Consider the following 26,701-nt stretch of genomic DNA (forward strand, 5'->3'; position numbering starts at 1 on the left):
ACTCTCTACCTAAGAAACAGACTAACTGTGGATTAGGGTTAAGCCACCGTTACATTTAACCTCTAGGTTATAGTTTAAAAAGCCTTATAACTAATTAATTCTAATATTATAATTATTACTATTAGCTTAGTAGAGACTTAAAGTAATCTTCTAGACCTACTAGTGGATAGGGGGGTTATTAAGATAATCCTAAATTAGGATCTAAGAGATAAAATATAATTCTTAAGTAGCTAAAAGCTATTATAATAGCTTAAAAGCCTCTTTTTATAATACTATACCTTTAATATAATACTATAGTGTTCTTTAAAGTATAGACTAGTAATTTACTACCTTTTATATACTTATACTACTAATTATGTTTTAAATAGTATTTTAAAGGTCTTATTTAGTGTATTAATTTATAATAACTTAATAGTAAAAAAAAAAAAATTATTTGATTTTTTAGGCGCTAAAAAACGCGCTTCTAATAAGGGAGGTTTATTATAGAAAATGAAGAGGTTAGGTGACTTAAAAGGGGGTGTGGCTCAGAAGTGGGTGGCCGACGTTACGTGGAGAAAAAGACAGCGGCGGGAAGATATTTAGAGGCAGAGCGCATGTTGGAACCTAAACCAACTTAGGATACATTACTAAAGTGTAAATGTTTATTAACCTACATCTAACAATCTTGTCCTTAAACGGGTCTGGCTATATTACTCTAATGTATACTACTGTATTTATGTATATCTTAGTATATTTATCCTTAAAAATAGTAACACGCTCTTAAAATGTCGATTCACTAGGCGAGGCTACGACTAAGTGCCACAAAGTGTAGAATTCGTCCTATTTTTTGCCTTCTTGATCCCTATCGGCTAAAAAGTCCGCTCGGAAATGCTACATAACTGCCTTATTAACGTGCTAAGTGCATAGCAAACCCTTAGATAAAGAGAAACAGGTCGCGGCAGTATTTATCGCGGCTAGGCATAGGTCTGTTAAGACCACAGAAGGTAAGCCATGCTAATGCAGGTATCTTAGATAGTGTAAAGTCTATAAGTAGTCCTCCTCTGTCTCTCTAGGAAGATAGGTAAAAGTATTATTAAATTTTAATAAATCATTTTAATTATAGACTTTATAGAAAACTATAATTAAAATTATATTATTAAGTAGTTTTTTAATAATATTATTATTCATTTATTATAAAACCTTTATTATAAATATAATAATATTTTAATATTTTTAATATTTTAGTTTTTATTATATAAACTATTATTTAAACTCTATTTTTAAAATTAAACGAAGTTTAAGTCTTTAATCTCTCTTTTAATCTTATTAAAAGAAAAAACAACTTTATAAACTAAAATATTTAATATAATATTAGAAAGTATATTTAAAATTTTATATAACTTTTATTAACTTTAAAAAAAAAATAAAAGATTTTTCTTAACCTTTTTATAAAGTCAAAATAGTTCCTATTATAGCTAAGTACTAATTAACGCCTCTACTAAGGCTAAGGCTAAGGCTTAGGAAAAACTCGTTATTATAAATTTAGGTAGGTTAAAGTAGGGCGTAGCACGAGTGTAATTGTGTTTACGTAGCCTCCCGTAGTAAATTTAGCGCACTAGCCTAGCACGTGATGGTGAAGACGCCGCTGGAATGGTGGTGCTGGGAGGGGCAGAGGATGGAGTATCGCGCCTGCACTAGATGGCGATCAATATCCTCAGTCTCCTGGCGATGTCTGACGATCCTGAATGGGTATTCCCTTACGTGAGGCGTACAATTTCCTAGGATGGAGTAAGGCTAGCTCTAGAGACTATTAAAAGAACGTGGTGCTTAAGTAGTTAGGTGAAGAATGATTTAATTAGGAAAGTCTACGTGTCCGTAGAAGATGAGCTTATTAACGCTTCTAAAGATAAAGTGTAGAACTAGCTTTTAGTTTATATTAATAATAATTATTAAGCTTAGTAGTATATAAGCATATAGAGTCGTCGTTAAGAAGAGATAATAATATACTAAATATTAGGCATTATCCATTACTAGGATGTCTGATCCTCACCCTACTAAGGGCTGCATCTGCTATTATCTGACTATAACTATAAGACACCCAACCCAAATGGTGAGATAAGTAGAGCCTTACTATTCTCGAAGCTTTTCTGAGGCATAAAGAAATAGTTCCTCTCGCTGCCACAGCAAGACCGTTGCTGCTCCAATAGGTCCACTCAGTGTCGACAGGATAATAGTTTTCGCCAAAAGGTTGGTTGAATATACCTGCACTCCCGCAGCACGATGGGCTGTTCGATACAGAGAAACGGCCCAAATAAGAATTCCAATAGAACCAATAGCGTAGTCCCATATCAGAAATATTCGGGCACCCTGTCCCACGGAAGAAACATGTGGTAGGGGCACAGACCACGGGACCGGCATTGCAAAGACCTTGCCAGGGTCAAGCTTATCAGCGTAGGGTCGGGGGAAGATGCTAGGAGCAAGAACTGTCGCGAAGGAGAGTATAATGGTAGTAAGATGCGATATAGCAGAATTTGCAAAGGCGTATGCGTATATGAAAGGCAGGAGGCGGCGAGTTTGTCGCCTTGTTGTTGGCGTGTCTGTAGCATAAACAGATCGGGCATATTTATAATAAATCACAACCAGGCCAGCGGCGTACGCAGGGCATGGCTGCCAGAGGGCAATGCAAATTTGCTTCAGATCATATGTCATCAGTTTCGAGATTGGCGCGCACATAAGCGCGGTGGGGGCGACCAGCCCTATGATGAAAGCGTAGGGGATGGCTTCAATGACAATAAGAGGAAGACGCATGTTTTCAGCATTGGGCGTATGAACAGCAGCGGCACGGCTCTTAAGATGAAGATATCCGTAGAGGGGAGCCGCAAGAGCGAAAGTGGTGTAGAATTGCGCCAGCAGAGCAAAGAACGTAGGGCTTCTCATCAGTATTCTTGTCAGCATTCACTAGAGTACCGAAAACACAGTAGAAGATATAGGACAGACAAACTTACAAAGCTGCCGTCGTCCAAGCGTTGCCTCGTCTCCATGACTCAAGCGTGACCAGTATCCACGCAGAGCCAAGTGCCCCGCAGAATGTGATCGAGTGTAGCATCATGCCAGGCTGACTGCCATCCACCAGAGTCCAGAAAAACGTCGTCAAAAATACTAAAATCGTGTCGAGAGCTTCGATACCTGTATATACCTGACGAAGACGTTCTTCAATACCAGGGAGCTTGCCGACAGTTATCGCCGCGCCAATCTGACTAGTGAGGCCATTTTTGTCAGAGAAGTACCAGACAAAATAGTAGGCCGAAAATGCGAGAAGCAGGAGAATATTGGGGATGGACATGGTTGGGCGAAAATGTCAACCACAACTAAGGCAGCTTGATACGCAATGATTTAAAAGAAATTAGAGCGTGAAGACCGCGGGCGCTCTCATTAATAAAGCCTCCCAATTAACTAACACCAGGATTCTTATCTAGTAGAATTGCCGAAACCGCACTGAGCCGTTGTATATCCGATGCGTGTCGGAAGTGGCAACTGGCACTAGTAAAAGCACACTGTTTGAGCTGGTATTTGATCATGAGTTTTGAAGCTGCTAAGTGCTAGAGAACAAGCACTGGGGCTGTGACATGACCAAGCACAGGTATGGAACAAACTGTATTTCGTGTGCATGCCGATCTTACATCCTAGCGCCTTCGGATCTAATTTTTGGTCTTGAGATTTTTCTCGGCGCAACGTCATCAGTAATGCTCCAGTTTCAAACATTTTTGGAAGAGCCGCCTACCCGCCGTGAGGCAAGGCACAGGAAAATCGACGAAATTTCATTCTTCAATGAACAATGACGTTCTCCAGTCTTGCGCAGCCGGATCGAGTCATCCACGTTAGCGTGATCTTGACAAAGGGCTACGTTAGCAAGACAACGGCTGAATACAAACATAATCTTAATAAAGTAGAACTACAGAAATGCTTCATGTTGCCCCTGTGGAGCTGTTCACTTGGGTGGATAAACAATCTCTACGAAACCTGCACTGGATTAATGAGGATAAACAGCCAGCACCTATGAAGAGTGGAGCTCTACTCATTCCAACAGTATGTTACAGCGAACAATAGACAAGCTCAAACTAACCACCGCTCACGGGTCCTTTAACACAAGTCCACCACTGGATATTATTCTAATGGGAGCTCACGGTGCCTACGCAACTAATGAAGTTGAGAGAAAGTTTATTATGAAAGCTTTTGACTAGTGTAGTGCCTTACTTTCAGTTTGCCACGGTATATACCCTCTTCTTAAATCTGGCATACAACGGGGGAAGACAGTGGCAGCACCTAGACTTCTTCTTGAGTTCTCCAAAATTGCTCGGGTATCCTCTTTGCCTCTGTATCCGTCTGCCATCGGATCTTAGATGCCTACTAGGTTAGCGTCACCACTAGAAAGACATTACGCCGAATTTACGCACATCCTCTATCTCCGCCCATCTTCGGATCTACGGACACCTACTTGAAGCTTCTTAAAGCTAAACCGCCTCGGGATTTCGGCATTGATATAACTTTAAAAGCCCAGGCAGCCTGCGTAATCTCACACAGTTAATATAACCCTCACACTTCTATTATATCAGAAACAATGACCTTTAACCTCGCTAAGCCAAATCGGCCCCTCCATGTCGGAGTGATTTTGACAAAGGGGTAGGCGCATATCAGCCTCCATCATAGGCTCATCAAGTACTCACAAACGCGTAGGACAACGGAAATGCTCGATGTCGCACCAGTGGAGCTGTTCACTTGGATGGACAAAAAATCCCTTCAGTTTTTGAACTTTCCTCCTGAAATGATCGAAGAGGGTATTGATGTTGTCATGCACTGGATAAACGAAGACAAGGAGCCCGCGGCAATGAAAGGCGGCGCAAAGATTGTCCCAACTGTATGTCTCCCTACTACTCGCAGAAGAAGGCCCGGATTTTAACACTCCAGTCTAGGATTCTTTCAAAACAGCCCCGGAGTTGGACATCGTTCTCATGGGGGCTCATGGTGCCTATCAAACAAACGAGGCCGAGAAGAAGTTCATAAGGAAGGCCTTCGATAACTGCAGTGCGTTTGTTACGATTTGTGGTGGCATCTATCCGCTTCTTGAGGCGGGACTGCTCCAGGGAAAGACTGTGGCAGCGCCTAGGCTTCTTCTCGAAGTGTCAAAGGGTATGGCACCTGATGTTGACTGGGTGGATAGGCGCTGGGTGAGAGATGGTAAGCTCTGGAGCTCTAGCACTCTACTTAATGGTGCCGACTTGATGAGGGCTTTTGCTGAAGAGAATTGGGGGCGGCGTAGTGGGATGATGGAGGCACTGTTAGATACGCTTCATTTTCCCCAGCGTGAGGTGGACTTTAAAGACTTTGACGGGCATAACATCTCTCTTGGCCATACCTGGGGATTGTAGAGCTCCCTCTACCTACTCTACCTGGGTAGGGTGGAGCAGGTGTTTCGCCGACTCTACTTAGGTAGAGCTAAGTAGACATGGGTAGTAACCCTTACTCTACCCACACCTGATTAGCCAATTAGATCTCATTATATAATAAGATTGTAAGATAATATTATACACTTATATGTTAACTATTATAGCCTTAATAAGTAGAATTGCTTTTTATAACTGCTACGTTGCCGTATTGTATGAAACGACTTCTCGTCTTAGGATTGTATTAAGTAGAGTTATCTATTGCAGCTTCGCTACAGCAGCGAAGTGTGCTTAGATAAATAGTCGTATACAGTTACTTCTTTTATTTAATCTTCAGATAATCCGAATTTAACATTTTTATCACGTTTTAACAAGTAAACCTAAGCTAACGCGGGAGCCTAACTTCCTAAAATAATCCAAGAAATCTCCTATCATGTCTTTGTCTGACGATGTGTCATCCCTTACCACCCCTACAACGCCCTCCACGTTAACGTATCCTCTCTGGGGCCAAGTGCTGCTGGCAGCCCTCATACCAGTACTGGCTCGATACCCGCCGAGAAGCCTTCAATCTGGACCTTTTCTCGGTATGCCCGAGGTCCAGAGCCAGAGTTCAGGGAAAAGGCAAGATCCGATCAGACAATCCCAGTAATAGATATATTTTTAAGGGTTAATATATAATTATTATTAAGCTTAAGGGTAAGGATAAGAATATAGCCTAAGTCTTAATAATATATTCTTAATACGTCTTAAGAGGCCCCGCTATTCTTTTTCAGGGGATCGCCGCCCAACAGAGGCATCCCTACAAATCTGCCACCCCCCTCTGGCTATGACAGGGGCGCACGAGGTGGAATACAACGTACCACGCTTCTCCCTCCGTCTAACCCTCCGCGCAATATATACCCAACGATGGCAGACTGCAGCAATCTTCAAAATGTCAATAGTCTGGCAATAAATACCAGCTCAATACCGAGGTATCTCACGCTACTTGCCCTTAAAACCACGGCTCGATTCTATAACTGCGATGGCCCCTGTGTGCCCATCTCCAGCAGAATGATTGTGAAGAAGGGCATCAACGTCAACCTCACAGAGGTAGCGACGATGGCCTTTGTCGCTGCACAAACCAGGATTCCAGTGCCTCGGGTGCACTGTTCATTTACCCATCGAAATGTTACCTATATTGTCATGGAGCGGATGCGTGGGAAAACACTGGCTGATGCCTGGCCGAATTTATCGGAGGAGAATGTCGAGCGTATTCTCTTGCAACTCCGAGGTATGGTCGAGGAGCTGCGCGCGATTCCGGCGCCTGGAGACGCAATACAGAGTTGCGTGGGGGGCTCACTCCGTGATTCTCGTATTCCTCGATCGACGCCTAGATTCGGGCCGTTCCCTTCGGTAACGGCTTTTCATGAATGGCTAAGAGAAGGCCTGGCGCCAGATCAAAAGCCACGGCACGTTGATGATGAGGAATGGGCGGACATCCAGTACATGATTGCTATGCAGGAGCGGCATAGGGAGGCACCTGTATTTACCCACGGCGATCTGAACCCTTTCAACATCATCATCCGGGACGGAAATATCGAAGCCATCATCGACTGGGATTTTTCGGGTTGGCTTCCTCGTTACTGGGAGTACACGTCTGTATGGCTCGGAAACAAAACCAGGATAGCATGGCAAAACATGGCAGCAAAGTTCATCGACCCGTGGCCCAATGAACTGCGGATGGAGACTATTAGACAAAAGTGGTGGGGGGACTTTTAAGGTGATATTTTGGCTACGTTGCTGGGTGAAATGCAATTTTAATGCTGTTTGATACTTATTCGACAACCTCTTTCTGTTTCATTACTTAAAGTGGCTAATAGTATAATTGAAGACATAAAAACTATTATAGCTACTAGGGCTAAAGGAATCTATTCATTAATTAAAGTATATATTAAAATATCTTCTTTAGATCTCTTTAATATTCAGTAAGCTATATATAATAGTAGTTTATCCTTAATCTATAGTAGATTAATTTCTTTAGAAAAGAGTAAAGTATTATAAATACTATAGGCATATATATAGGGCTAGGTGAGTTAGACTATAGTTAGATATACTAGTGTCTAAATAGGATAAACAGTTATATAATAGCTTAATAGATTACTATAATAATCTAGTAAGCTAAGAGAATTATTTGACTTCTATCTCAGTAAAGAGTCCGCGAAACAACAATACCGTGCATTTCTTGCTTCCTATATTGAAGAATCATACGTGGATCGTCTTTTTATTAGGCCAGAAGAATGGACAAGCTAGGACGCTAAACAGCGCTATCTGTATTACGGACGTCAGGGTCGCGCTCTACGGAGAGTAGATGGGAATATCGGCAAGTGACGGCCACTCACCCGCACCACTACTCCTGTCATAGTGTTGCGATGTGATAGGTGGTTAGGAAGAATAGTCTCCCTGAAATCGACGGCAACTGGGCAGAATGCAATCAACGCAACCTTTGAAACTTATACGATGACAATTAAGTCCTCCTCGCCAGCGATATAACAACAACTTGGCGCTTGATTGGAGCGGGGTTTGAAGAATTGTTACCCCTGGGATTCAACCACACCCCATCGCTTGTAGTAGCCCTGAGGCTGCTTCTTTGCCGGCGAAAGGACAAGGCCTTTGTATTCATAATGGTATCCTATTGCTCTGGAATAGTCCCAAAACGACCCAAGTGAGAGGAAAAGCAGCGTCTCTTCGCTCTTTGAATCTTTCAAAATGTCATCTGGAAAGCAAGGGGCATTTAGTGAGATGTCCTCGGCCTTGTTATGTGTCAGGAAGTAGTTTTGGTTTGGACCTCGCGCAACTGAAATGTCTGCGAACAGTTTTCCGTTAAGGCGCAGGTTGCCGCCAACTAATTTTCCCCTATCGCTGCCACCAGTGGATGTTTGAATCTTGACATCGACGACTGTGGCATGCATGATATCTATCCGACCGGGATGGTATTTTACAGGGCATCCCACGGAGGTCCATGACCAAGATGGCGCTCTATAGCTTTCTGGCCGGTGATCGATATCAGTGCAAATGACAGCCTCCCAGAGAAGGTCGACCATCAAGGTAGAACTCCAAAGCCCGGCCCAGTAGTTTTCTTTCATATGCTTCGAGAGTAGAGTAGAGAGGCCACTGATGCAATGAGTTTATCCTTTTCAAAGGTCATGTCCAGACGTAAATAGAGCATGACAAGGTTATGCCATGCAAGGCTAAGTCGATCTACCTGGTCCTTGGATCTGCTATCGGCGTGGCGGTTCAGGACAGAGATCTTTAGCTTATCCCCGAGGTCGAGTTGTTCAAAGTCCCTGTCCGATTTTTCGAAAAGCTCTGTAGGGTACTCTAAAGGAAACTCTTCACAAGCACGTTTGTACCAGCACTCACAAAAGAGTTGCTCTCGAGAAAATGCAAGCGTGCGTGGTGATAGCATCGCTCCTGCAGCACCCAAGCATGTGTGTTGAGCTTTGAGGCTCCAAATTCGATATCCCAAAGGCTTTGATTCCATAACTGATACTGCGATAACGTTGCCTCGACTTCACTCTCCAAAATTATCGATCGCGGGCCGACATAAGAGGGCCGACATTTAAATAGACCACCAGTACAATCACTCGATGCAGTAGCTGCAATATTCAGAAAGCATGCGCCATACACATGCTGCATCAATGAAGCCTCGCGCTCCCAGTCATCGCTCGAAATTTGAATGATGCATAATGAATCTCTCAAAGATATTGGATTCCCAACTTTCTGACGGTAAAGACAGCATCTCGAAAAGTCTGCGGCAGGTCGTCGACAAATATGGTTTTCATCAGTTCGTGTCGGTTATTTTGCAGCAGTTTGAAGGCTGTACAGCACCCCAAGAATGGCTCAAGGCGGCATACCTTGTAGGTCTGTTCCGTACTCCGGTCTCTCGCAGTCGGATAGTATCATGGTAGGGAGATCCTGCGCCAACGTCAAGAAGTCTGGTTGAAACCCAGTGGTCGGAAAAATTGCCTTTGTTGCAGCTGCCATGCTCGGTCATACACCTGCGTAGCCACTCCTTTGCCCTGGCGAAGCCTTTCTCGGATTTTGTGCTATGGCCATCATACAACACCTTGTCTGATATATGCGAAGCCACTACGCGCCATAAGCGAAACTCAATCTCTTGTTGTAGGAAGCAGATTTGCAAAAAAATGGTCTATCAATAACCTCGTCCGATTGAAGATTCGTATTATGATTAGGACGTATGACGACACGGAAAACAGCTGATTCGCCATGTAGCTGAGCCACAGATAATAGGTAGGGCTGTATAGATCCGAATTTGCTGATTATCATGGTGCAGATGAAGCATCCTGTATTTGCCGTAGTTTTAATTTTGGCAATGGTTTTCCTGTAGTTAATGCTATCGTGAAAACGGTCCGATGCCATATCGAAAGGATCCTGCTCAAGTCGAGACAACTTGTTGCCGTGACATTTTTGCAAGAAGTCTCTGCAGTCTGTGCAGCACACTGAGTGATCCATACCTAGCACGGAAATCCGTATGCAGACGTGAAGGAGGTGCAACGGAACACTTCAAGCAATAATGTGAATGCAGAATGTCGTCATAGAGTGGCTAAGAATGCAGCGACTATGTACAATCAACTATTGCCCAACAATTGTTAGCAAAGTGCAAGACGTCAGAAGAGCCGTAAACTTGCCTCATGAACGATGCGGATGGTCAATTTGCTCTGGATATTTCGTTATGGAGAGTCGCGTATTTTGGCAGACAGCAAGAGTAATGGCGGTGATCCAAGAAAGCCACAACCATATCACAAATATCAATGACCTCTCTTGTAAGTCTAACTGACTGCAACAGACAGTGCCCCGCACCAATGTACGGCCCCTTCAGCTTGCCTCCGGAACCGCCAAGGCAGACAGGAGTAATGCACTTTTTCAGTGGTTCTAGGTAACCATTTGAGCTGGATAGCTTTGGTGCCAACTAGAAGCAGAAAGTCTTATTGTCCTAATCTATCCCTGTGAGTGGAAAGGCTGCTAGCTGCCAGTAGAGCTATGGACCTCTCGGCGTCTATAAATACGCTGAAGTCTAATACGAGACGGAGTTTTGAGCCCCTGTATTCTTTGTACTGGAATGTATGTTAATGATGAAAACCATTTGGAGCCTCTCTGACAACGGCCCACCAGCACGGGCCGCAAAATAAAAATGGGAATTGGGGGTCGTGAATAAATGGATGCATGGCTTTTAGCTGTTCTGAATTGTGTCGAATACATGGTGATTAAGATCATTTCCCCACTCTGATCATTTATGGGATCATGTGCCCAAACACGGAAAAATGATATTATTCTAGTGAATTGTTTAGCAATGCTAGTCCAGATACCGATAACACAGCGGCCAGCTCTCTGTATCAAATATGCTGCTTGGCGTCACGGGCACACTCTGAACATCGAACGGCATCGGATGATGAGGGTGCGCGTAGGGGTCATACCGTGGGTCAGTCCCATTATGGGGGCCGAGAGGCATGCCGGAAAAGGCGTTGAAGTTGGATGGGTGATTTCGCTGCCACTGTGCCGTCATCCTATGTAAGCAACTCTGGCATTGGCATCGCATCCAGTCTTTGTCTCAGACAAGACTGAGCCAATATGTCATGGGAAAGCGTACCTCACTCCACAAGCGGTCCAGCTGTGCGTGGTGCAGCCAAAAGAGCGGATCATTAGGCGTGAAAGTGTCCGCTACGCCGTCGCAGTCCTTGTCCGGAATGGCCCTCGGGCAGTCACCCCCCATGTCGCCTCCGACGAAGTTGTGTACGTGGTTGTGGAGAAGTTCCATTGCATGCTGGAACCTGAAAAAGTCGCCCGTGGTCTGCTCGGTCGTGTTGCGCACAAAGTCCGGGCCCAGGGTGCTGTTTTGGGGCAGCTCATGGGCATACCAGCCGGTGAGGATCGTCAGGTTCCTCCGCAGCGGGTGAGGGATCGGCCACGCAAGCTCAAAGTCCCGAGCAAACGCACCGGTGGTGACGGTGCAGTCAGCCTCTGGGAAGGAGTCGCAGTCCCCCGTGCCGCCCAGCCCGTGCTCCGGCGAGTCCTCGAAGACCGGCGCGACAAAGAGGTCGGCATGGTCGCGCGACCAGTCCCAATAAGGTGTCGGTCCAACGTACCCGCAAGTACGACGCAGCGAGGTATCGAATAAGGTGGTAAACCATCTGTCTACTCTCATATAGGTTATTAAGTAGGCTAGGTGGGAAATGGCAAAGGTTAGGGGGTCAAAAAGCAAAAAAAAGGAAAAAAAAAAAACAACCCACGCCATGGTAAAAAGTAGGCATTGCCATGCACACTATGTGCCACTGATGCGTGCGCATAAGAAAAGTCGTCGTAAAGGCTCCTCTGTCCCTGAAGCATTGTCTGATCCGCCGTCAAGGATAGTCGTTGATGTTTTATGCTCGCCAAGCACTACTCGGTATACTCGGTTTATTTCAACGTTTTCTGGGAGAAGAAAAAGGGACTCAGCTCACCTTGACAGCTCCTACCCACCGGGATTTCTCGCCATTTGTCAATGTCCGCCACTCCCTGCGTGGCGTCAGCTTGCCGCACTTTGGTAGTGGTCCGGCGTTCCGCTCCAACGTAGGTGAGGAGCTTAGGCTTTGAAGTGGGATGGCGAGGGCTTGGAGAAGGGCAAATACGTAGAGAAGCAACGACGATAGGTCCATAGCCTTGATGCAGCCGGGAGAGTGACAGAGCAGAGATTGGGTTAGCAACCTGTTGTACGGATCAGATGGAAGCCTAGCTACAGACAAGAACGGCGAGGTACTAACTGGTTGACCAAATTGGTTAAGGAATGCCTATGAGGAGCGTAGAGGGGAATGTTTGTATTCAGGCAGCTTCCTATGGTGAGTTATAGATGAGCGCTGCTTTGTCGCCGTGGCCTTGAAGCAAGCTCGCAGTGACGTTGGGGTAGGAATAGCTACGGCTTAAATAAGTGGTCTGGGTAATTCAGGTGTACGGAGACTAAAAATATAAAGTGCGGTATAGTAGGGAGAGGCATTAAGAGATACATACTAAGACCGTCATCTATGCGCCGCGAAGCCACCTCACCTGCATTGGTGTGTCATCCGCGCCGAGGTCACAACGGGCTGTCTGCTGCTCACGTCTGCGACTGCATAACTAGCGGGGATCATCAAATACCTCAATGCTTCAAGGTTGTATTTCTCACTACCCAGGTCCCTCCGTCATAATCCTGTCTGCCGTCAGGAGAGTTCAGCTGGTGCATGTAGTTTGGCATTCTGGATAGTGTCCCCAATCTAAGTACTGTAGCTAATAAACAATCTGCATTTATCCGGGGATAGTTGGGCACGAGTAGGAAGCGACCAGGCAAGAAACGGTCGCGCCTCGTCGATCCTCCTGGGCTGGGCTGCGGGGTGCCAAATCAACCCCCTTGACCACCACGGGGCTCCCTACAAACCTTACTCCTTCAACAAGTTTTTTTGTTTTCTAATAAAACTTGCCAGTGTGAACGCTACTGTGTTCTGCCCTCGCAGCTTTCGACGCAACTGGCCCCCTAAGTTAAAGACTGGGCGACGATATGAGACCAGACTGCCCCAGCTTCTTCAGCTCCATGGACAAGATCCAGAGAGTCACCGCATACGCGGCGGAACACTCGAGCTCGCTGCCCAAGCACATTATCGACTATCATGCCGACGCATCCAGCCATGAAGCCTCGATGATGTTGACGTCAAACTTCCAGAGCCAGTTTCACACGCTGCTTGCGGCCATGATTGGGGCGAAGCGGGGTATGTGCTCTGCCCTGACGAGGCCACCCACATTGTAGATACTTGAATTTGAAACCCAATCTGATATGTCTCCAGTGCTCGAAGTTGGCGTCTATCTGGGCTACTCAGCAATGGTATGGTCCAACGCCGTGGGTCCGGATGGCCGCGTGACGGGTCTCGAGTCCAACGCCGAGTACGCAAAGCTGGCAGCCGAAGCCATAGCAGCACGCGGGCTGAACAACGTGGACATTGTCGTTGGTTCGGCTTTGGAAACGTACGTCAGTCACCTCTTGCGAAGCTGTCCCGGTACAGTTCGTGGGCTAACTAACCCGCCATGTGTACCAGTCTTCCGAAACTAGCCACCACGGAGGAGCCGTATGACCTCGTGTTTCTCGACGCAGACAAGGCCAACAATCCCGAGTATATAAAATACTTGCTAGCCGCCTCTCACCCTGGGAGCGTTTCTGGTGGCCGCCTGCTCCGCCCGGGCGCGCTCATTGTCGCCGACAATGTGCTCCAAGAAGGCCATGTGCTTGATGGGGACAGCAAATCCAATCCTTTTGTCGATGGCGTGCGGGCCTATAATGACTACTGCAAAGATCATGCTAGACTGCAGACTGTAGTACTGCCTCTATGGGACGGACTCGGTGTTTCGAGGCTTGTCGATTAGCTGTACATGAAGCGACGAGGCAAGCATGCAAGCTATTACTTTTACGCCTATGCAAGCAGGCAGTGAATGATGGCCTCTCATTGGCTAGTTAAGCAGCAGACTCATTCTTGCTATAAGAATTGTCTCAAACACCCATCTTTGTAGGCCGAGTAGGTATGACATGCTTGCCTAACCCTTCAGAGCCTCCCGAATCATTGGCACCATAGTCTCACATGTGCGCAACCGCTCAGGTTGCAACACATAGCCCATGGTCCTGTAGAGTCCCACGAGATCTTCACCAGAGTCGAGATAAAGAGGCAGACCCAGCTCATCAGCGACTTTATTAGCCCATTGCAGTAACGCCCTGGCATACCCGCGCCTTCGAAACGAGGAATGAGTCATGACGAGTTCAACATCTAGAATTCGCGTATACTGTTAGTTGCTTTTTACTCTCCAGCACATTATTGTTTCCCTTTAAACATGTACTTGTGCCAGCCGACACTGAGCCAGAAGTGGCCAGGGGGGAAAGGTGGCAATGGGACGAAATGCTCACATATATGCGGATTGTCGCCCATAGTTGTCTGATGCTGAACGCTCATGCCAGTATAGAAGCTGTGCAAAAGTTCCATATCCATGCCAGGTAAAGGAGCCCCCCAGCGCTCTTGCGCAGGGCCGTAGAGAATGTGTGCGGCTTCTTTGTCTGGGATTATGAAGAGGAGGCAGGCAGACTTAACAACCCCTTTTTCCCTTTCGAGTATGATATTTTGTCTTGGATTAGATGGTGTTTCTGAAAATTATACAGCGCTCTATAAGAACACCAAGCATACCGCTTTCATCGCGAACCACGCTTATTTTCGGGTACAGCCTGTTTTGGGATGTTTCCTGATGCTGCAATAAACGCCGCCAGCCAGTCGTGCAGTACTCTTCGCCGATGCCATCCCGCGCGGGGAACATGGTTGAGAAATAGTTGCTACTGAGTGCGTTCATGTGTAACGCGCCCAATACTGATGCATCTGTCAGAACAGCACCTTCCACTTTGGCCATTACATAGAAGGTATTTATCTGAATGCGAACCTCGTTGATTAGTGAAGCTTGGGATTTATGATAGGATTGAATATGGCATAACTATATAGCATGGCATGTTTAATGAGATTATAACAGCAGGACAATGCCAGCCTACTTACTGGTGGGCAGCTAGGTACGGATCCGAGACATCAGGCCATCTCACCCTGCCAGCTACTGAAAGGAAAGCAGCTGAAATGCACTTCTGCAGTAAATCCCGAGATTAATTCAGCCAAAAAGCAACTGTGGGGTATGCATAATGAGTTCCTGTAGGCCATGTCAACAACAGCTTCACAATGGTAGTTGCCTCCCAAATGCCCAGGTATGGGCTGAGGTGGCAGTCCACCTAGCCCTGATATTTCAGTTTAAAATGCACCTTGGTTTAACAAGGTCGATCAGTCTGTAACGAAGATGCAAGAATGCTCAGTAGCAGTTGTATTTACGACACCAAGTGCCGAGAGGACACTCCACCAAGCCAATATTAGAATGCATGTCTGCTGCATATGTCTTACCACGCATGTCTGACAGCACACCATGCATCTCTGTAGAATAAAACCGGGGTTAACTATGAATCCAGCCGTCTATCCGTTCTCGAGACAATGGGCCCTCGCCTGAGACAACATGGCCAGTCTTAAATTCATCACCTAAGCGTTGACACTTATAATTAGCAGGCAGCCTGCATCATACGCAACGCAGCATCTTGATTTCATGCATACGTTGCTGGACGGATAAAATCACAGTCATGACCAAGACTTCTGTCTCATCCCCACAAGACAGCCTAGCTCCCAAAAATACTCACAGCGAGCTTGTCCATGGCCGGCATGAAGAGTGGCTGCCCGGCTTCATCCACCAGGTCGACACACGCGAGCGCCCTCTTCCACTTAATGCAGCCATTGAACGTCTAAGGGGCCTCATCGAAAGCAGGACCGATCTCCGAATGTGGGCGTCAGCCATGTTTGAGGAAGTGCCCAACAAGATCCCCTACAACAAGCGCGGCACACGCGCTCGAAGCCATGTGCGCGGGTACTCCCACATGCTTGATCTCCTCAACGTTGCCGCCACAGAGGTTGCACCGGGGTGGACAATGTTCACACCGGCTTTTGGGCTCAGCCTAGTTGGCCTTCCATTCCAGGCCATTCTCGACTGGCCTATGGGCACCCCCAGCGGGCATGCCTTTTTCCTCAACGACGATGTCAATGCAAGGTTTAAAGACGTGCTGGAAGCCTGGCGCGACAATGTTCTCGCGACGAGCAAATCTCTGGGTGTCATAACCACTGACAGTAGTGGCTGGCTGTCAAAGGAGGCCATCGCCGCTTTTGAGCAGATGGCCAACATGGATAGCCGCCATCGGTATACTTTTAGAGAACTATACGAGTGTGATGCGCTTCGCGACCCGGTTCACTGGGGGTTCAAGTCTTGGGATGACCTCTTCACACGGCGGTTCAGGGACATGGACAGGATTCGCCCCGTGGGGTTTCCGGACAGGCCAGAATGGGTGGTGAATGCCTGCGAGTCGAAGCCGGTCGCGATCAAGCGGTGCGCCAAGCATCACGACAAGTTCTGGCTCAAGGGTACCAACTACTCGGTCGCGGACATGCTCGACCATCACGAGTGGGCGGCTCGCTTCGTTGGTGGCACAGTGTACCAGGCAGTCATCGACTCGACCGCGTACCATCGATGGCACGCTCCGGCGTCGGGCCAGGTCGTCTTTGCCAAGGTCGTGAGCGGCGCATACTTTTCCGAGCGCTCCACCAACGGCCTAGGTAGTGAGCCTATAGTCCCGCCCAACTTTGATCATGTGTACTTGAGCCATACGGCTACGCGGGCGCTCGTCTTCATCCAGGCTGACGACCCAGTTGGTCTCCTTTGCTTCGTTGCCGTTGGCATGGCCGACGTGTCGACGTGTGAAATTGCTCCCAAGTTTGCGACGGCTTGGCCGCGGGCAGTGGCGAAAGGCGAGGAGCTAGGGACGTTTCGTTATGGCGGCTCAAGTCAGTGTCTCTTGTTCAGGAAGGGGTTGAAGCTGGCTTTTACGGAACAGGCAGCCCCTGAAAACCATACCAACATGGCGGTTCGGAGCCCATTAGCCTTTGCTTACATGTAATATATAAATCATACACTATACTTGGATATTTATTGAAAACTCTGCACGTGGACCAAGTAGCCTAAGGCCTACACTTGGCGGAGTATTAGGACTGCACCCAGTTCCGCGAAAACGGTATTGAGGACATCTGTCATACATAAGAAGAGACCTCGCGTCACATTCTTTAGGGCTCGCAACAGACAGTTTCCGTTTCATCAAAGTATGCCATTGGGTGGTATCTATGGTTGCCTAACGGTCACTATGACAGTTCCTACTGACAATAGGCCCACGGTGGCCGACCCATACAGGACACCTGTGAGCAGAAATGGCAACCCCAGCCACGCCTCTCCCCATTTCATACCCTCCCGGAATAAAGCGGAGAGTAAGGGGCCAGCGATGATTGAGCCCACGGACTCGAACAGGCTGATTGTGGTGTACATGACGTTAGAATGGTCGCCATCAACAACGGAAGCCAGCAAGCTTCGCACCAGCACTTGGTAGCCGTAGCTCAGAGTGGATAGGCCGAGGCCACAAATCATGAAAGGCGCGTTTTCGGAGAGCCCAATGATGAACGCGCCCACGAAAGAGGTTAGTATACTGAGGCGTGCGAGGTAGAGGTTGGTTATCTGGATGGGCGTGGCGAAGAGTTGTGTGAGGAATTGCGTAGCTGCAGGGAAAATTATGGTAAGGAGTAGAAGCGTGACGAATGATTGTATGGATAATAGTAGAATGGCCTGTTACGATGAATCTTGTAAGTCTATTTTCTCGAGTTGGAAAAATAAAGGAGGCGGGAGGGGTTGGCTGGGAACGATGGATTTCGGGGATATCACCTACGTCGGACCAGGACCACCTGTACCGCCGGGTTACGTATTGCAGGAGGATTTCCTGCGACGAGCGACCAACGCTAGTCGCTAGCAAAGTATACAGCAATACTCTCACAAACGGCCGCTCGTGGACAAACCACACCATCGCATCGGCCAATCGCCTCATGTGCCCTCGCGCACTGCCCATGTCATCCTCGGGCTGAGCAGTTGCAGCTGTAGATGGTAGACCCGAACCCGCCTTGTCTCTCGGCGTCTCAGGGAAGAATAACGCGCACAGGTTCGCAGGAACAAAGAGCAGAATGCCACAGAATACGCAGAGCCAGGGACTAACGCGCATCAAGGTGAAGGCAAGTAGACTAGCCACCATCTGGCTGCCGATGACCGTGGCGTTCATATAGAAGAAGACGGTTGATCTCCGCAAGTTAGCCCATTCAAGCACTCTCCAAAGGAATATAAATAGGGGAGGTAGATGGGGCGGGGGGTATTGTTACCTCTGCCTTTCATTACTGGCTTCACCGAGCAGGGCAAAGCTCATGGTGTTGAATACAGGTGCCCCGCCTCCGATCATGGTGAATATAGACCCAAGCCATATCAATCTAGGTGGAAATACCGAATGAAAGAAGCCTGCAGGCCGAGTTAGCTCTTCGTATCCAGTTGATTGCCCTTTTTTGTGAATGAAGATACAGATAAAGACGACAAAGCCGAGGCCTACGCTGCCTCCCAGTACAGCCAGAGAGAGGATACGCGGCCGGCCATATTTATTGGCCATGAGGGTGTAGGGCATGGCCGTCAGCAAGCCCGGAATAATGTCAAGCGTCATTTGCCAGCCGCGAATAAATGAGAGCTCTCCCTGTACAAGGGCGTCCTTGCAGCGGGGGTCCGCATCCCCAGAGACGTCTGCAAAGATGTTGCGGCAAATGATGCTCTCCAAAATTGGGTTCAGCGGGATTATGATGAGACTTGTACCGATTTCCATGCAAGTATTGATAATAAAGCATTGCGTGATTATCTTGTACGCCGTGCGCTTAGAGCCAGCGTGTTCGTTACTGGGTGATGGTGGTATCAGTGGTTGGTGCTGGGTTCGGCTGCTTGGTGGCCGGTTATTCTCTTGCGTCATGATTTTCAGTTCATGGTTGGGAAATGGTGGTTTAATCCGAGGCAAGCCAAAAATGACACGGGTTATTTCACACAGTAAAAAGAAGAAGAGAAAAAAAGCGTGTCGATTTCACACCGCATCACGTCTGCTCACCCGCGACATCAACACGGTGAGAGGGCACGCAATGCTGCAGCAGAAGACAGGCGTGTACAACGCATACATACATCTTGGTTAGTACGCAAATCGCGCCACAAAATATTATATTTTTTTTAAAAGAAAATTACAATTTTAATAATTTCTGCAGAACCCCTGTCACCGGCCCGGCCAGCACCGGCCCACCTCATACAACTCCGAGACATGCACTGTAGAAAGAAAAAAACAGGCGGAGTGACAAGGGGATGGATGCAGATCATCGCTTTGTACTGTAAGACACGAAACGAGGCACCGTCCGTTCTTCCCCGGCTTAGGACTTTCTTGACAGCAACTCAAAGCCAAAGCTGGGCGTCAAATCAATCTGCATGAAGCTCAGATGACACGCCACACGCTGGCATCTCATCTCCACCACAAGGCTCTCCGCTCCGCTTGGGCAGGCAAACTCGGCTGTCGTGTCGTTGGGCTTCTCTGAGAGGTTCAGCACGCCGAGGAGCTCTCCGCGCACGGGGAGTGTCGAGTACGATATGGTGTCGTAGTCGAGCTCGTCCATGGTGGAAGGAGACGTGGCCGAGGTGGCGGTGACCGATGGGGCGATGAGCTGCCATACTTCTATTTCTGACACGTCCCCCTTGGTAGTCAGGTCCTTGGCACGCCCGGACAGCTCGGGAGGCGCCCGCCAGGACAGGGTACAGGCGTTGCCGATGCCGCTGCCGGGGGGGAGGGGGAACCGCATGATTGTTGAGTCCTTGTCGTAAAGTCAGCAAGCGATCGACGGCACAGAGAGCGAGCGGGAAGACAGAACAAAAAGATGGGTGGATGCCCCGACATAAGAAAAAGCAAAAAAAAAAAAAAAAAGTTGGGGGGTACGAACCTCGACAGTGATGTAGACTTGCACCGCCTGACCCCATACAGCCTTTTTCAACTTGCGGCTCACTCGGACAATTCTATCCGGCCAAGCCCGGTGGTAGTAGGTCTGGGGGGTGGTGGGATTCGCGACCTTGACCTTGAGCGGGTCGTTGTCTCGGTACATGGAAAGTGTGGCGAGCAGGAGAGCGACATTTGCAACTGACAGCAGCGCCAGGGCCAAGGACAGGTAGAGACCCAGCCTGCGCACCAGGGAGGAGGGCCGGGGGGATGCTTGAGCGGGGAGCTTGTCCGAGCCTTCGAGCAAGGAGACAGAGCTGTCGTCCTCGGACGAGAGCCGTTTCTGGGGGGTCGAACTGGAGTCGCTGTAGCCATCAGCAGTAGCACGCAGAGACAAGGGCTCATGCCGAGACGAGCTGGGCCTCATCATTGAGGAGAACATGGCAACAAGCGGGTAGGAGGTAGAGGCGCAGAGCGAGCGTACTGCCCGAGAGGATGATCCGTAGTTGAAAGCGAGCATTTTTATGTACCAGCAGGCTCCTTTCGACTACACTTATTCTGGAACCTATACGACAGCTCCATAGCGGGTAACCATTCGGGCCATCTTACCAATAGCTACTGGAGATCTGCAGAAGAGGAGGGTAGTATCACGATCCGGATCGACACTGGGGCTGACCAATTAGTTATGGCTTGTGCTGCACGAAAAGGTGGGCCAATCTCGGAAGCTAAATCTGCACAGCTGCTATTGATATGAGGCCTGATATCATAAGATAAGATATAAGGCCTGATATCAATGGCTGCAGCGACAACTGATGCGCACCAGCCCTGAGACAATCACTGCAGAGCTGCAACGTGACATAATACTTGGCAGCTTGGGCTACAACGAGCTGCACAGCTGAACCGTGACATAATACTCGCCATCTATGAAATAATTCAATGTAACGGTATGACTGCGACAGCATCCTTCAGTAACAGGGTCTGTAAAGAGCTGGACCGTGCGGGCACGGCAAGTACTTCATCTTGCTCTCGCTCGACGCTGCTCTGCACACGGCACCTCACCGCCGTCAACCATGTCCCCCGTCCTCACCACAATCGCATCCCTGTTTGCCCTCAGCAGCAGCATCAACCTCGCATCCGCTGCCCACGCTGGCTTCCACGTCCACTTCCCATGGGCGACCCGTGGGCCGACTCTCGGGACTAGGCCAAGCCTCGAGCGCTTCAGCCCTTTCTGCGGTAATTAAGCAACCCTTACCTCCCCTCCCCCAACCCTCAAGTCTAGCTAGTGGTGCCATGCTGACCCAACAAAGGGGAGCCTACACGCAATCCTCAGCAGTACGCCCGCAGCTCCCGCACTTTTCTCTCCTTCTCTGGCCATCCCGGAGACCTTGTCACTGTCCTTTATACCCGACACAGGGTGCCGAGAGGGAGAGATGAATTCCAACACGGCATTCTAATGGATGTGCCCATTGCGCCGTCCGGGCAGCTCTGCGTCAACATAACGCTTCAGTTTCGAACTAGGGTAGGCGAGATGGGAGTCATGTACTTTGAAGCAAAGGATCCAAGGACAGGAAACTCGGAATACCAGGTTAGTTTTTCTAATATAGAGGGGAGTGTAAGGTGATACTGACATAGAGATAGTGTTCGGATGTAGAGATGGCTGATTTGGGTATCGAGGCCCTCCCGGAAGATCACCCGGCCATGTGTGCGGCCTACAATGAAACGCTGATCCCGATGCCTGACGAGTACATGTAAATGCTGCTTAGAGAGAGATGATTCAGCGCCGTTTTCATGCATGATGCAATTTTAGTGCCTAACGTCATGAAGCTCCTCCACGTAGACGGAAAATAGCGACTCGTGGTAATAGACAATAATATACTAGCTACTAACTAGGCTTTCGCGCACCATTCGACAGGTTGAGAGACTACTTATGATAGGCTTACTTGCAGAAAAGCATAAATATTAGATCAATATAATCTATATACATAGACTACTATGATGAATAGACATGCTTGCTTCAAGGCCAAGGCGGTGAGGGAATCGTCGGTTTTTGCTGCGCCGCCATTAAATCAAAATGGAGATGGTTGTAAAACTCCGTCTGAGGAAAACCAAGCCATCTCCAGGCCAGCTGTGCACGATTTCGCGTCCAGGCAACGTTACATTAGAAAACTTAGGCTGCCGCTGATGCCTCATCGGTGTCAGGGCCAGCGTAGAAGTGACGCTTCTCCATAGCATCGGGAGCGGCATAGAAGTGACGCTTCTCCACGGTATCAGGAGCGGCATAGAAGTGACGCTTCTCCACGGCGTCAGGAGCAGCATAGAAGTGACGCTTTTCCATCTCCTCGGCGCGGGCAGATAGGTCAGCGGTGGGGAGCACCGCAGATTGCACAGGTAAGACGCTGAAGCCCAGGCTGGCGATGCTGAGCAAAGTGGTGGTGAATCGCATTTTTTGAGGGCGGGGGAGAGGGAGTTTGGATTTGGTGGTGATTGAGTATCTTGAGATAAGTTAGTTGCAACTCGTGGCTGAGGTAAGTTTTGTACTTCCAAGGCTTGTGGGAATTTATGCTTGTCGCCCTCGGAGTTATAAGCATGACATTCTTTGCTTCAGCCGTGAGTTGGGAATGACGAATGGAAAGTGCCGACTCGGGTCTCCTAGGTGGTCTGGCCAAACAACACCAATGCCGGACAGGAACATTACTTGGCCTCTCAGCTGTTGATGCCCGATGCATGTCTTGTGTTAATCATCTAATATTTAATGTATGTCTTATATATTAAAATGTTAAGATACTAAGGTCTATAATAATAATAAGTTAGTAAAACCGTTTACTATAGTGTACTTATTACACTAAACTCTTATTAAAATTAATGAGTCACTATAGTGGACTAATAAGCTAATAGTGATAGTAGTGTCTAACAGGTAGCTACTGTAGTTAGTTCTTGAGCTCTTAATACCCATCCTAGTAGAAGCAGCGTATCGTTATTAATGGTGGCAGGTCCGAGACCCCGAGAACCACCCAATATGAATCTTTCCGCGCCACGTTCTCCTCGCCGCCCGCCAAGTCCGCCGGGACCTCCCTTCACAGCGCCTCCGCCGGCAGCTTCGCCGGCAGCTCCGCCCAACAGGCCTCCTCGAACCGCACCGTCACGCCCAGCTCCTCCTGCAGGGAGAGGTGCAACACCGGCGGACGCCCGGCAGCGTGGCCGGCATTCGCGCAAGCAGCCGCAGCAGGCCCTCCATGAAGTCGTGCTCCTCCAGGTGGTGGCCCCGGTGCGGCCGGGGCGGTCGGGGGTGCGCGGGTAGCCAGCCGAGGTCTTTCTAGTTCATGTCGGAAGCATCCCGGATTCAGTCCTAGCTAGTGTGCTAAAGATCCGCACTCTGCATTATTTAGCCTGGTAAGCACGAGACTGACGGTTATATAAACTTTCATCTTTTTCCTTTTGGCAGAATCCATACAAGTATCTTATCGCTGAAAACTCATCGGACCAATGCTTAGTATCTTTGTTAGTCGTCTATTTTCGTATACCGCGCTGTAACTGCAAGAGCTTATCCCCTCCACGCTCACCTCTTACAGCGCATGTTTCCGTGGGCAGCAACTGACGTATGTACATGGCAGAACATGGCACTTGAATCGCTTGCTGGAGCGATAACCCATCGTGTCTCCCACAGTGGCGAGACATCTCGTATCGACACGCAGTACACACAATCTCCTTACAATCTCCCGATTTCAAGCTAACAAGGGACGCAGCATCCACGTGCTCACTCCAAGCTACCTCGCCGCCCTCGACGAAGCCGGCGGCGACCCCTCCGGCTGGGCTACCCCCAACTGGACTCTCGAAGAATGTGTCCGCTTCAGCGACACCATCGGGTCCTCTTTTTCCGTACTCTCCGTCACGGCGCCTGGTCCAGCCATCCTTGGACCAACTGAAAAGGGCCGACGATTAGCTCGGGCTCTCAACCAAGAAGTCTGGGACGTCTGCCAGCAGCGGCCCGGCAGGTTCGGCTTCTTCGCGAGTCTACCCGACTTCAACGACACGGAAGGCACAATCGCAGAAATCAAGTGGATATTTGGCACAGAGAAAAAGGCCAACGGTGTTGTAGTCATGACGTCATACGGCGACAAGCTTGTTGGGGATGAAGCGTTCAGGCCGATCTGGGACGAACTCAACAAGTATGCGGCGCTTGTCTTCGTTCATCCGAGCCATGTCAAGATCACGCCAGAAAGAATCGGTGGGTTCCTCCCGCAGCCAGTGATTGATTATCCGCTGGCGACGACGCGTGCTGCCATGTCATTGATTGTGTCTGGCGTCATGACTCATTGTACCAAGATTGAGATCATCTTGAGCCATGCTGGAGGAGCGTTTCCGTTCCTTGCGCAGCGTGGGATCGGAGCGCTAATGAGCCCTGCCATCGCGGAGCAGTCCAAAGTCAGCATTATTCAGGGGTATGGTCCTCTCTACTCTGATGATGTTCCCCTTCACGCTAAACAAGTCATAGTAAAGCTGCAATGGGCCGATTTTGGTACGATATTGCGCTGTCTACCAGCGAGGCGCAGCTCAAGGCGCTTCTCGCCACGGCATCATCGTCACGCATCGTTTTTGGAAGCGATTTCCCGTACGCTCCAAAGTTGGGCATTTACGCTGGCCTGCTGCAGTACAGCAAGTTTGCAAAGACTGCTGCAGGGAACCCAATCAGGCCTGCAGAGCTCAACAAGAATGCGACCGTCCTGCTCAAAGCCCATGCACTCGAGAATTCCTTTTTACCACATGACAGGGGTGAGGACGCGAACAGAACTAAGCCGGAATTTGGGCTGGAGGAGAACGATGACGCAGCGCAGGCCAGAGAACAGCTGGACGGGCACTGATATGAGCTCTGTTAGCATTTGTTTCACTTTATTGGGAGACATCGTATTTCGATTGTGATCTATTTCATTGGAATCAAAAAGCAAGCTCGATTATCATGCTACTGTTCTTGTAAAGTATATCAGGTCGACTCAGGTCGTGACTCAGGCCCTATTAAAATGAGCCAACGGCCGGCCGCCAAGTAAAAAGACAGAGCCACAGACCATGTAAAATCACCAGCTGCATTAGCGACACTAATAATCATTGTTCAGGTCTAAAATGAAATTACTCTGCCTGAATTGTCCAATCACTCCACGTGGCAAACACACTCCGATACCAGTAATGCGCCTGCGAATACGGATAGCTCATGGCATTCCAAGCCTTGCCGCCCTTTTCCGTCGGCCGCACGTACCAGCTCTGGCACCCCGAATTCCACACCGTCTTGGATAGATCCTGCTGTATCTGGTTGACGTACTGCTCCTCTGCCTGTCTCTTTAGCTCGACCACGCCAGTCTTGCTACTGAGAACAGGCTGGATGATGCGCAGGGCGTAGTTGACTGAGTTTTCCGCGGCCATGATGGCCGACGTGTGTCCCGTGGCAGCGTTGGGGCCGAGAAGGATGAAGAAGTTGGGAAACCCGCTGAGCGCAGAGCAGTTGTACGCCTCAGCGCCGCCAAACTCATCCCAGTGCTGTGACAAGTTGCTCTTCTTACCAACAACTTCCATGTTTTGCAGAAACTTGTTGGTAGTGTAGCCGTTGGCCAATACAATCACATCTGCCTTGATGAGCCTGTCTTTCGTGCGCACGCCTTCCGGTACCATCTCAAGAATCGTCTCATTGGTCAATTCTAGCTTCTCTGAATGCAGGCTCTTTAGATATCCAGAGTCAAAGATGCGCCTCTTGCAACCAATTTCGAAATCCGGTATCAGCATGCCGTGATACTTCACCGGTGCTGTCGACTTCATGTAGCGCTCCGCCTGGGCACGGCGCCTGTTCCGAAAGGTGGCTGCTGCGCTCGTCAACGGAAACCCACGAAGCTCGTTTTCGGCCAGAAGATAGACGATGAAGCGTAAGAGCATCATTACACCAGGGACTTTGAACAAGTACATGAGAAACGTCGGGAAGGATGCGTCGATGGGAGGCTGGATCCAGTGCTTGGAGCGGACAATTTGCGTTAGATGCTTGGTCTTGTCGACGATGGAGGGCACGATCTGCGCGGCCGTGCAGCCGTTGCCGATGACGATGACGTTTTTGTCGTCGAGATTCGCGTCGTGCCGCCACCGGGAAGAATGGAAGATGGGCCCGGAGAAGGACCCAGCACCGGGGACACCAATGTCGCGAGGGGTCGCAAGCTGGCCTGCTGCGGCGAAGAGGAATTGGCAGTCGTGATGGTAGAGCGTGTTTGTGGCCTGGTGGCGGACGTGAAGGCGCCAGCGCTTCAGGGCGTCGATCCATTCGCACTTTTCGACGGTCGTGTTGAATGCCATCTTGGGAGTGAGGGAGTATTTGTCGGAGACGCCCTTGAGGTATGCCCAGAGTTCGCTCTGAGGGGGGAGGATGCGCGACCAGTTGGAGTTGGGCTCAAAGGAGTAGCTGTACAGGACGCTGGGGACATCGCAGGCGCAGCCTGATTAATGGTCTGGTAAGCGGGTTTCCAGCATGATCAATGATAAAGATGAGGAAGAGAAATGCTAACTAACCTGGATACGTATTGGCGAACCAGGTGCCGCCTAGCTGGCTGTGCTTTTCAAAGAAGACAATGTCACCGTTGTTGTACCATCGCTTCAGCGTCGCGCCGAGGCAGATGGCCGAGAAGCCAGTGCCGATGCACGCAAATTGGCTGTAGCTCTTGCTGGGTGTACTTTTCGAGTCCATGATGAAGCGTACAGAGCGTTGGACTGTTGATACGCTCATCAGCAAGCAAAACAGAGCCATTCAATAACTGAGCCGCCTTTACCTTTA

The 26,701-nt window shown here is 48.9% G+C and overlaps 10 protein-coding genes across 10 annotated transcripts; 5 read left to right on the forward strand and 5 right to left on the reverse strand.

The window, feature by feature from the left end:
• Nucleotides 1–2,980: 2,980 nt before the first annotated feature.
• On the reverse strand, nt 2,981–3,322 carry ISF_08858 (hypothetical protein; the record flags this gene model as incomplete). Its single annotated transcript, XM_018852461.1, has 1 exon — nt 2,981–3,322. One exon carries the CDS (start codon nt 3,320–3,322, stop codon nt 2,981–2,983), a length of 342 nt encoding a protein of 113 aa, XP_018700297.1.
• A 1,401-nt stretch (nt 3,323–4,723) lies between these two features.
• Nucleotides 4,724–5,405, forward strand: ISF_08859 (hypothetical protein; the record flags this gene model as incomplete). The annotated part of the gene is made up of 2 exons (XM_018852462.1): nt 4,724–4,894; nt 4,950–5,405. 2 exons carry the CDS (start codon nt 4,724–4,726, stop codon nt 5,403–5,405), a joined length of 627 nt encoding a protein of 208 aa, XP_018700298.1.
• Nucleotides 5,406–11,028: 5,623 nt separating this feature from the next.
• Nucleotides 11,029–11,622, reverse strand: ISF_08860 (tyrosinase; the record flags this gene model as incomplete). Its single annotated transcript, XM_018852463.1, has 1 exon — nt 11,029–11,622. One exon carries the CDS (start codon nt 11,620–11,622, stop codon nt 11,029–11,031), a length of 594 nt encoding a protein of 197 aa, XP_018700299.1.
• Nucleotides 11,623–12,984: 1,362 nt separating this feature from the next.
• On the forward strand, nt 12,985–13,841 carry ISF_08861 (O-methyltransferase, family 3; the record flags this gene model as incomplete). Its single annotated transcript, XM_018852464.1, has 3 exons — nt 12,985–13,192; nt 13,268–13,445; nt 13,517–13,841. 3 exons carry the CDS (start codon nt 12,985–12,987, stop codon nt 13,839–13,841), a joined length of 711 nt encoding a protein of 236 aa, XP_018700300.1.
• Nucleotides 13,842–15,624: 1,783 nt separating this feature from the next.
• ISF_08862 (phosphatidylserine decarboxylase family protein) lies at nt 15,625–16,986 on the forward strand (the record flags this gene model as incomplete). Its single annotated transcript, XM_018852465.1, has 1 exon — nt 15,625–16,986. One exon carries the CDS (start codon nt 15,625–15,627, stop codon nt 16,984–16,986), a length of 1,362 nt encoding a protein of 453 aa, XP_018700301.1.
• Nucleotides 16,987–19,348: 2,362 nt separating this feature from the next.
• On the reverse strand, nt 19,349–20,422 carry ISF_08863 (hypothetical protein; the record flags this gene model as incomplete). Its single annotated transcript, XM_018852466.1, has 2 exons — nt 19,349–19,783; nt 19,910–20,422. 2 exons carry the CDS (start codon nt 20,420–20,422, stop codon nt 19,349–19,351), a joined length of 948 nt encoding a protein of 315 aa, XP_018700302.1.
• A 550-nt stretch (nt 20,423–20,972) lies between these two features.
• On the forward strand, nt 20,973–21,654 carry ISF_08864 (hypothetical protein; the record flags this gene model as incomplete). Its single annotated transcript, XM_018852467.1, has 3 exons — nt 20,973–21,135; nt 21,210–21,487; nt 21,541–21,654. The coding sequence occupies 3 exons, from the start codon at nt 20,973–20,975 to the stop codon at nt 21,652–21,654; spliced, it is 555 nt and encodes a 184-aa protein (XP_018700303.1).
• A 415-nt stretch (nt 21,655–22,069) lies between these two features.
• ISF_08865 (hypothetical protein) lies at nt 22,070–22,345 on the reverse strand (the record flags this gene model as incomplete). The annotated part of the gene is made up of 1 exon (XM_018852468.1): nt 22,070–22,345. One exon carries the CDS (start codon nt 22,343–22,345, stop codon nt 22,070–22,072), a length of 276 nt encoding a protein of 91 aa, XP_018700304.1.
• Nucleotides 22,346–23,516: 1,171 nt separating this feature from the next.
• ISF_08866 (Amidohydrolase 2) lies at nt 23,517–24,761 on the forward strand (the record flags this gene model as incomplete). Its single annotated transcript, XM_018852469.1, has 3 exons — nt 23,517–23,593; nt 23,646–24,341; nt 24,395–24,761. 3 exons carry the CDS (start codon nt 23,517–23,519, stop codon nt 24,759–24,761), a joined length of 1,140 nt encoding a protein of 379 aa, XP_018700305.1.
• A 262-nt stretch (nt 24,762–25,023) lies between these two features.
• On the reverse strand, nt 25,024–26,614 carry ISF_08867 (Flavin monooxygenase-like protein; the record flags this gene model as incomplete). Its single annotated transcript, XM_018852470.1, has 2 exons — nt 25,024–26,366; nt 26,440–26,614. The coding sequence occupies 2 exons, from the start codon at nt 26,612–26,614 to the stop codon at nt 25,024–25,026; spliced, it is 1,518 nt and encodes a 505-aa protein (XP_018700306.1).
• Between the last annotated feature and the right edge of the window lie 87 nt (nt 26,615–26,701).

This window comes from Cordyceps fumosorosea (assembly GCF_001636725.1).
Source record: "Cordyceps fumosorosea ARSEF 2679 chromosome Unknown scaffold_37, whole genome shotgun sequence".
NCBI classification, from domain to species: Eukaryota; Fungi; Ascomycota; class Sordariomycetes; order Hypocreales; family Cordycipitaceae; genus Cordyceps; species Cordyceps fumosorosea.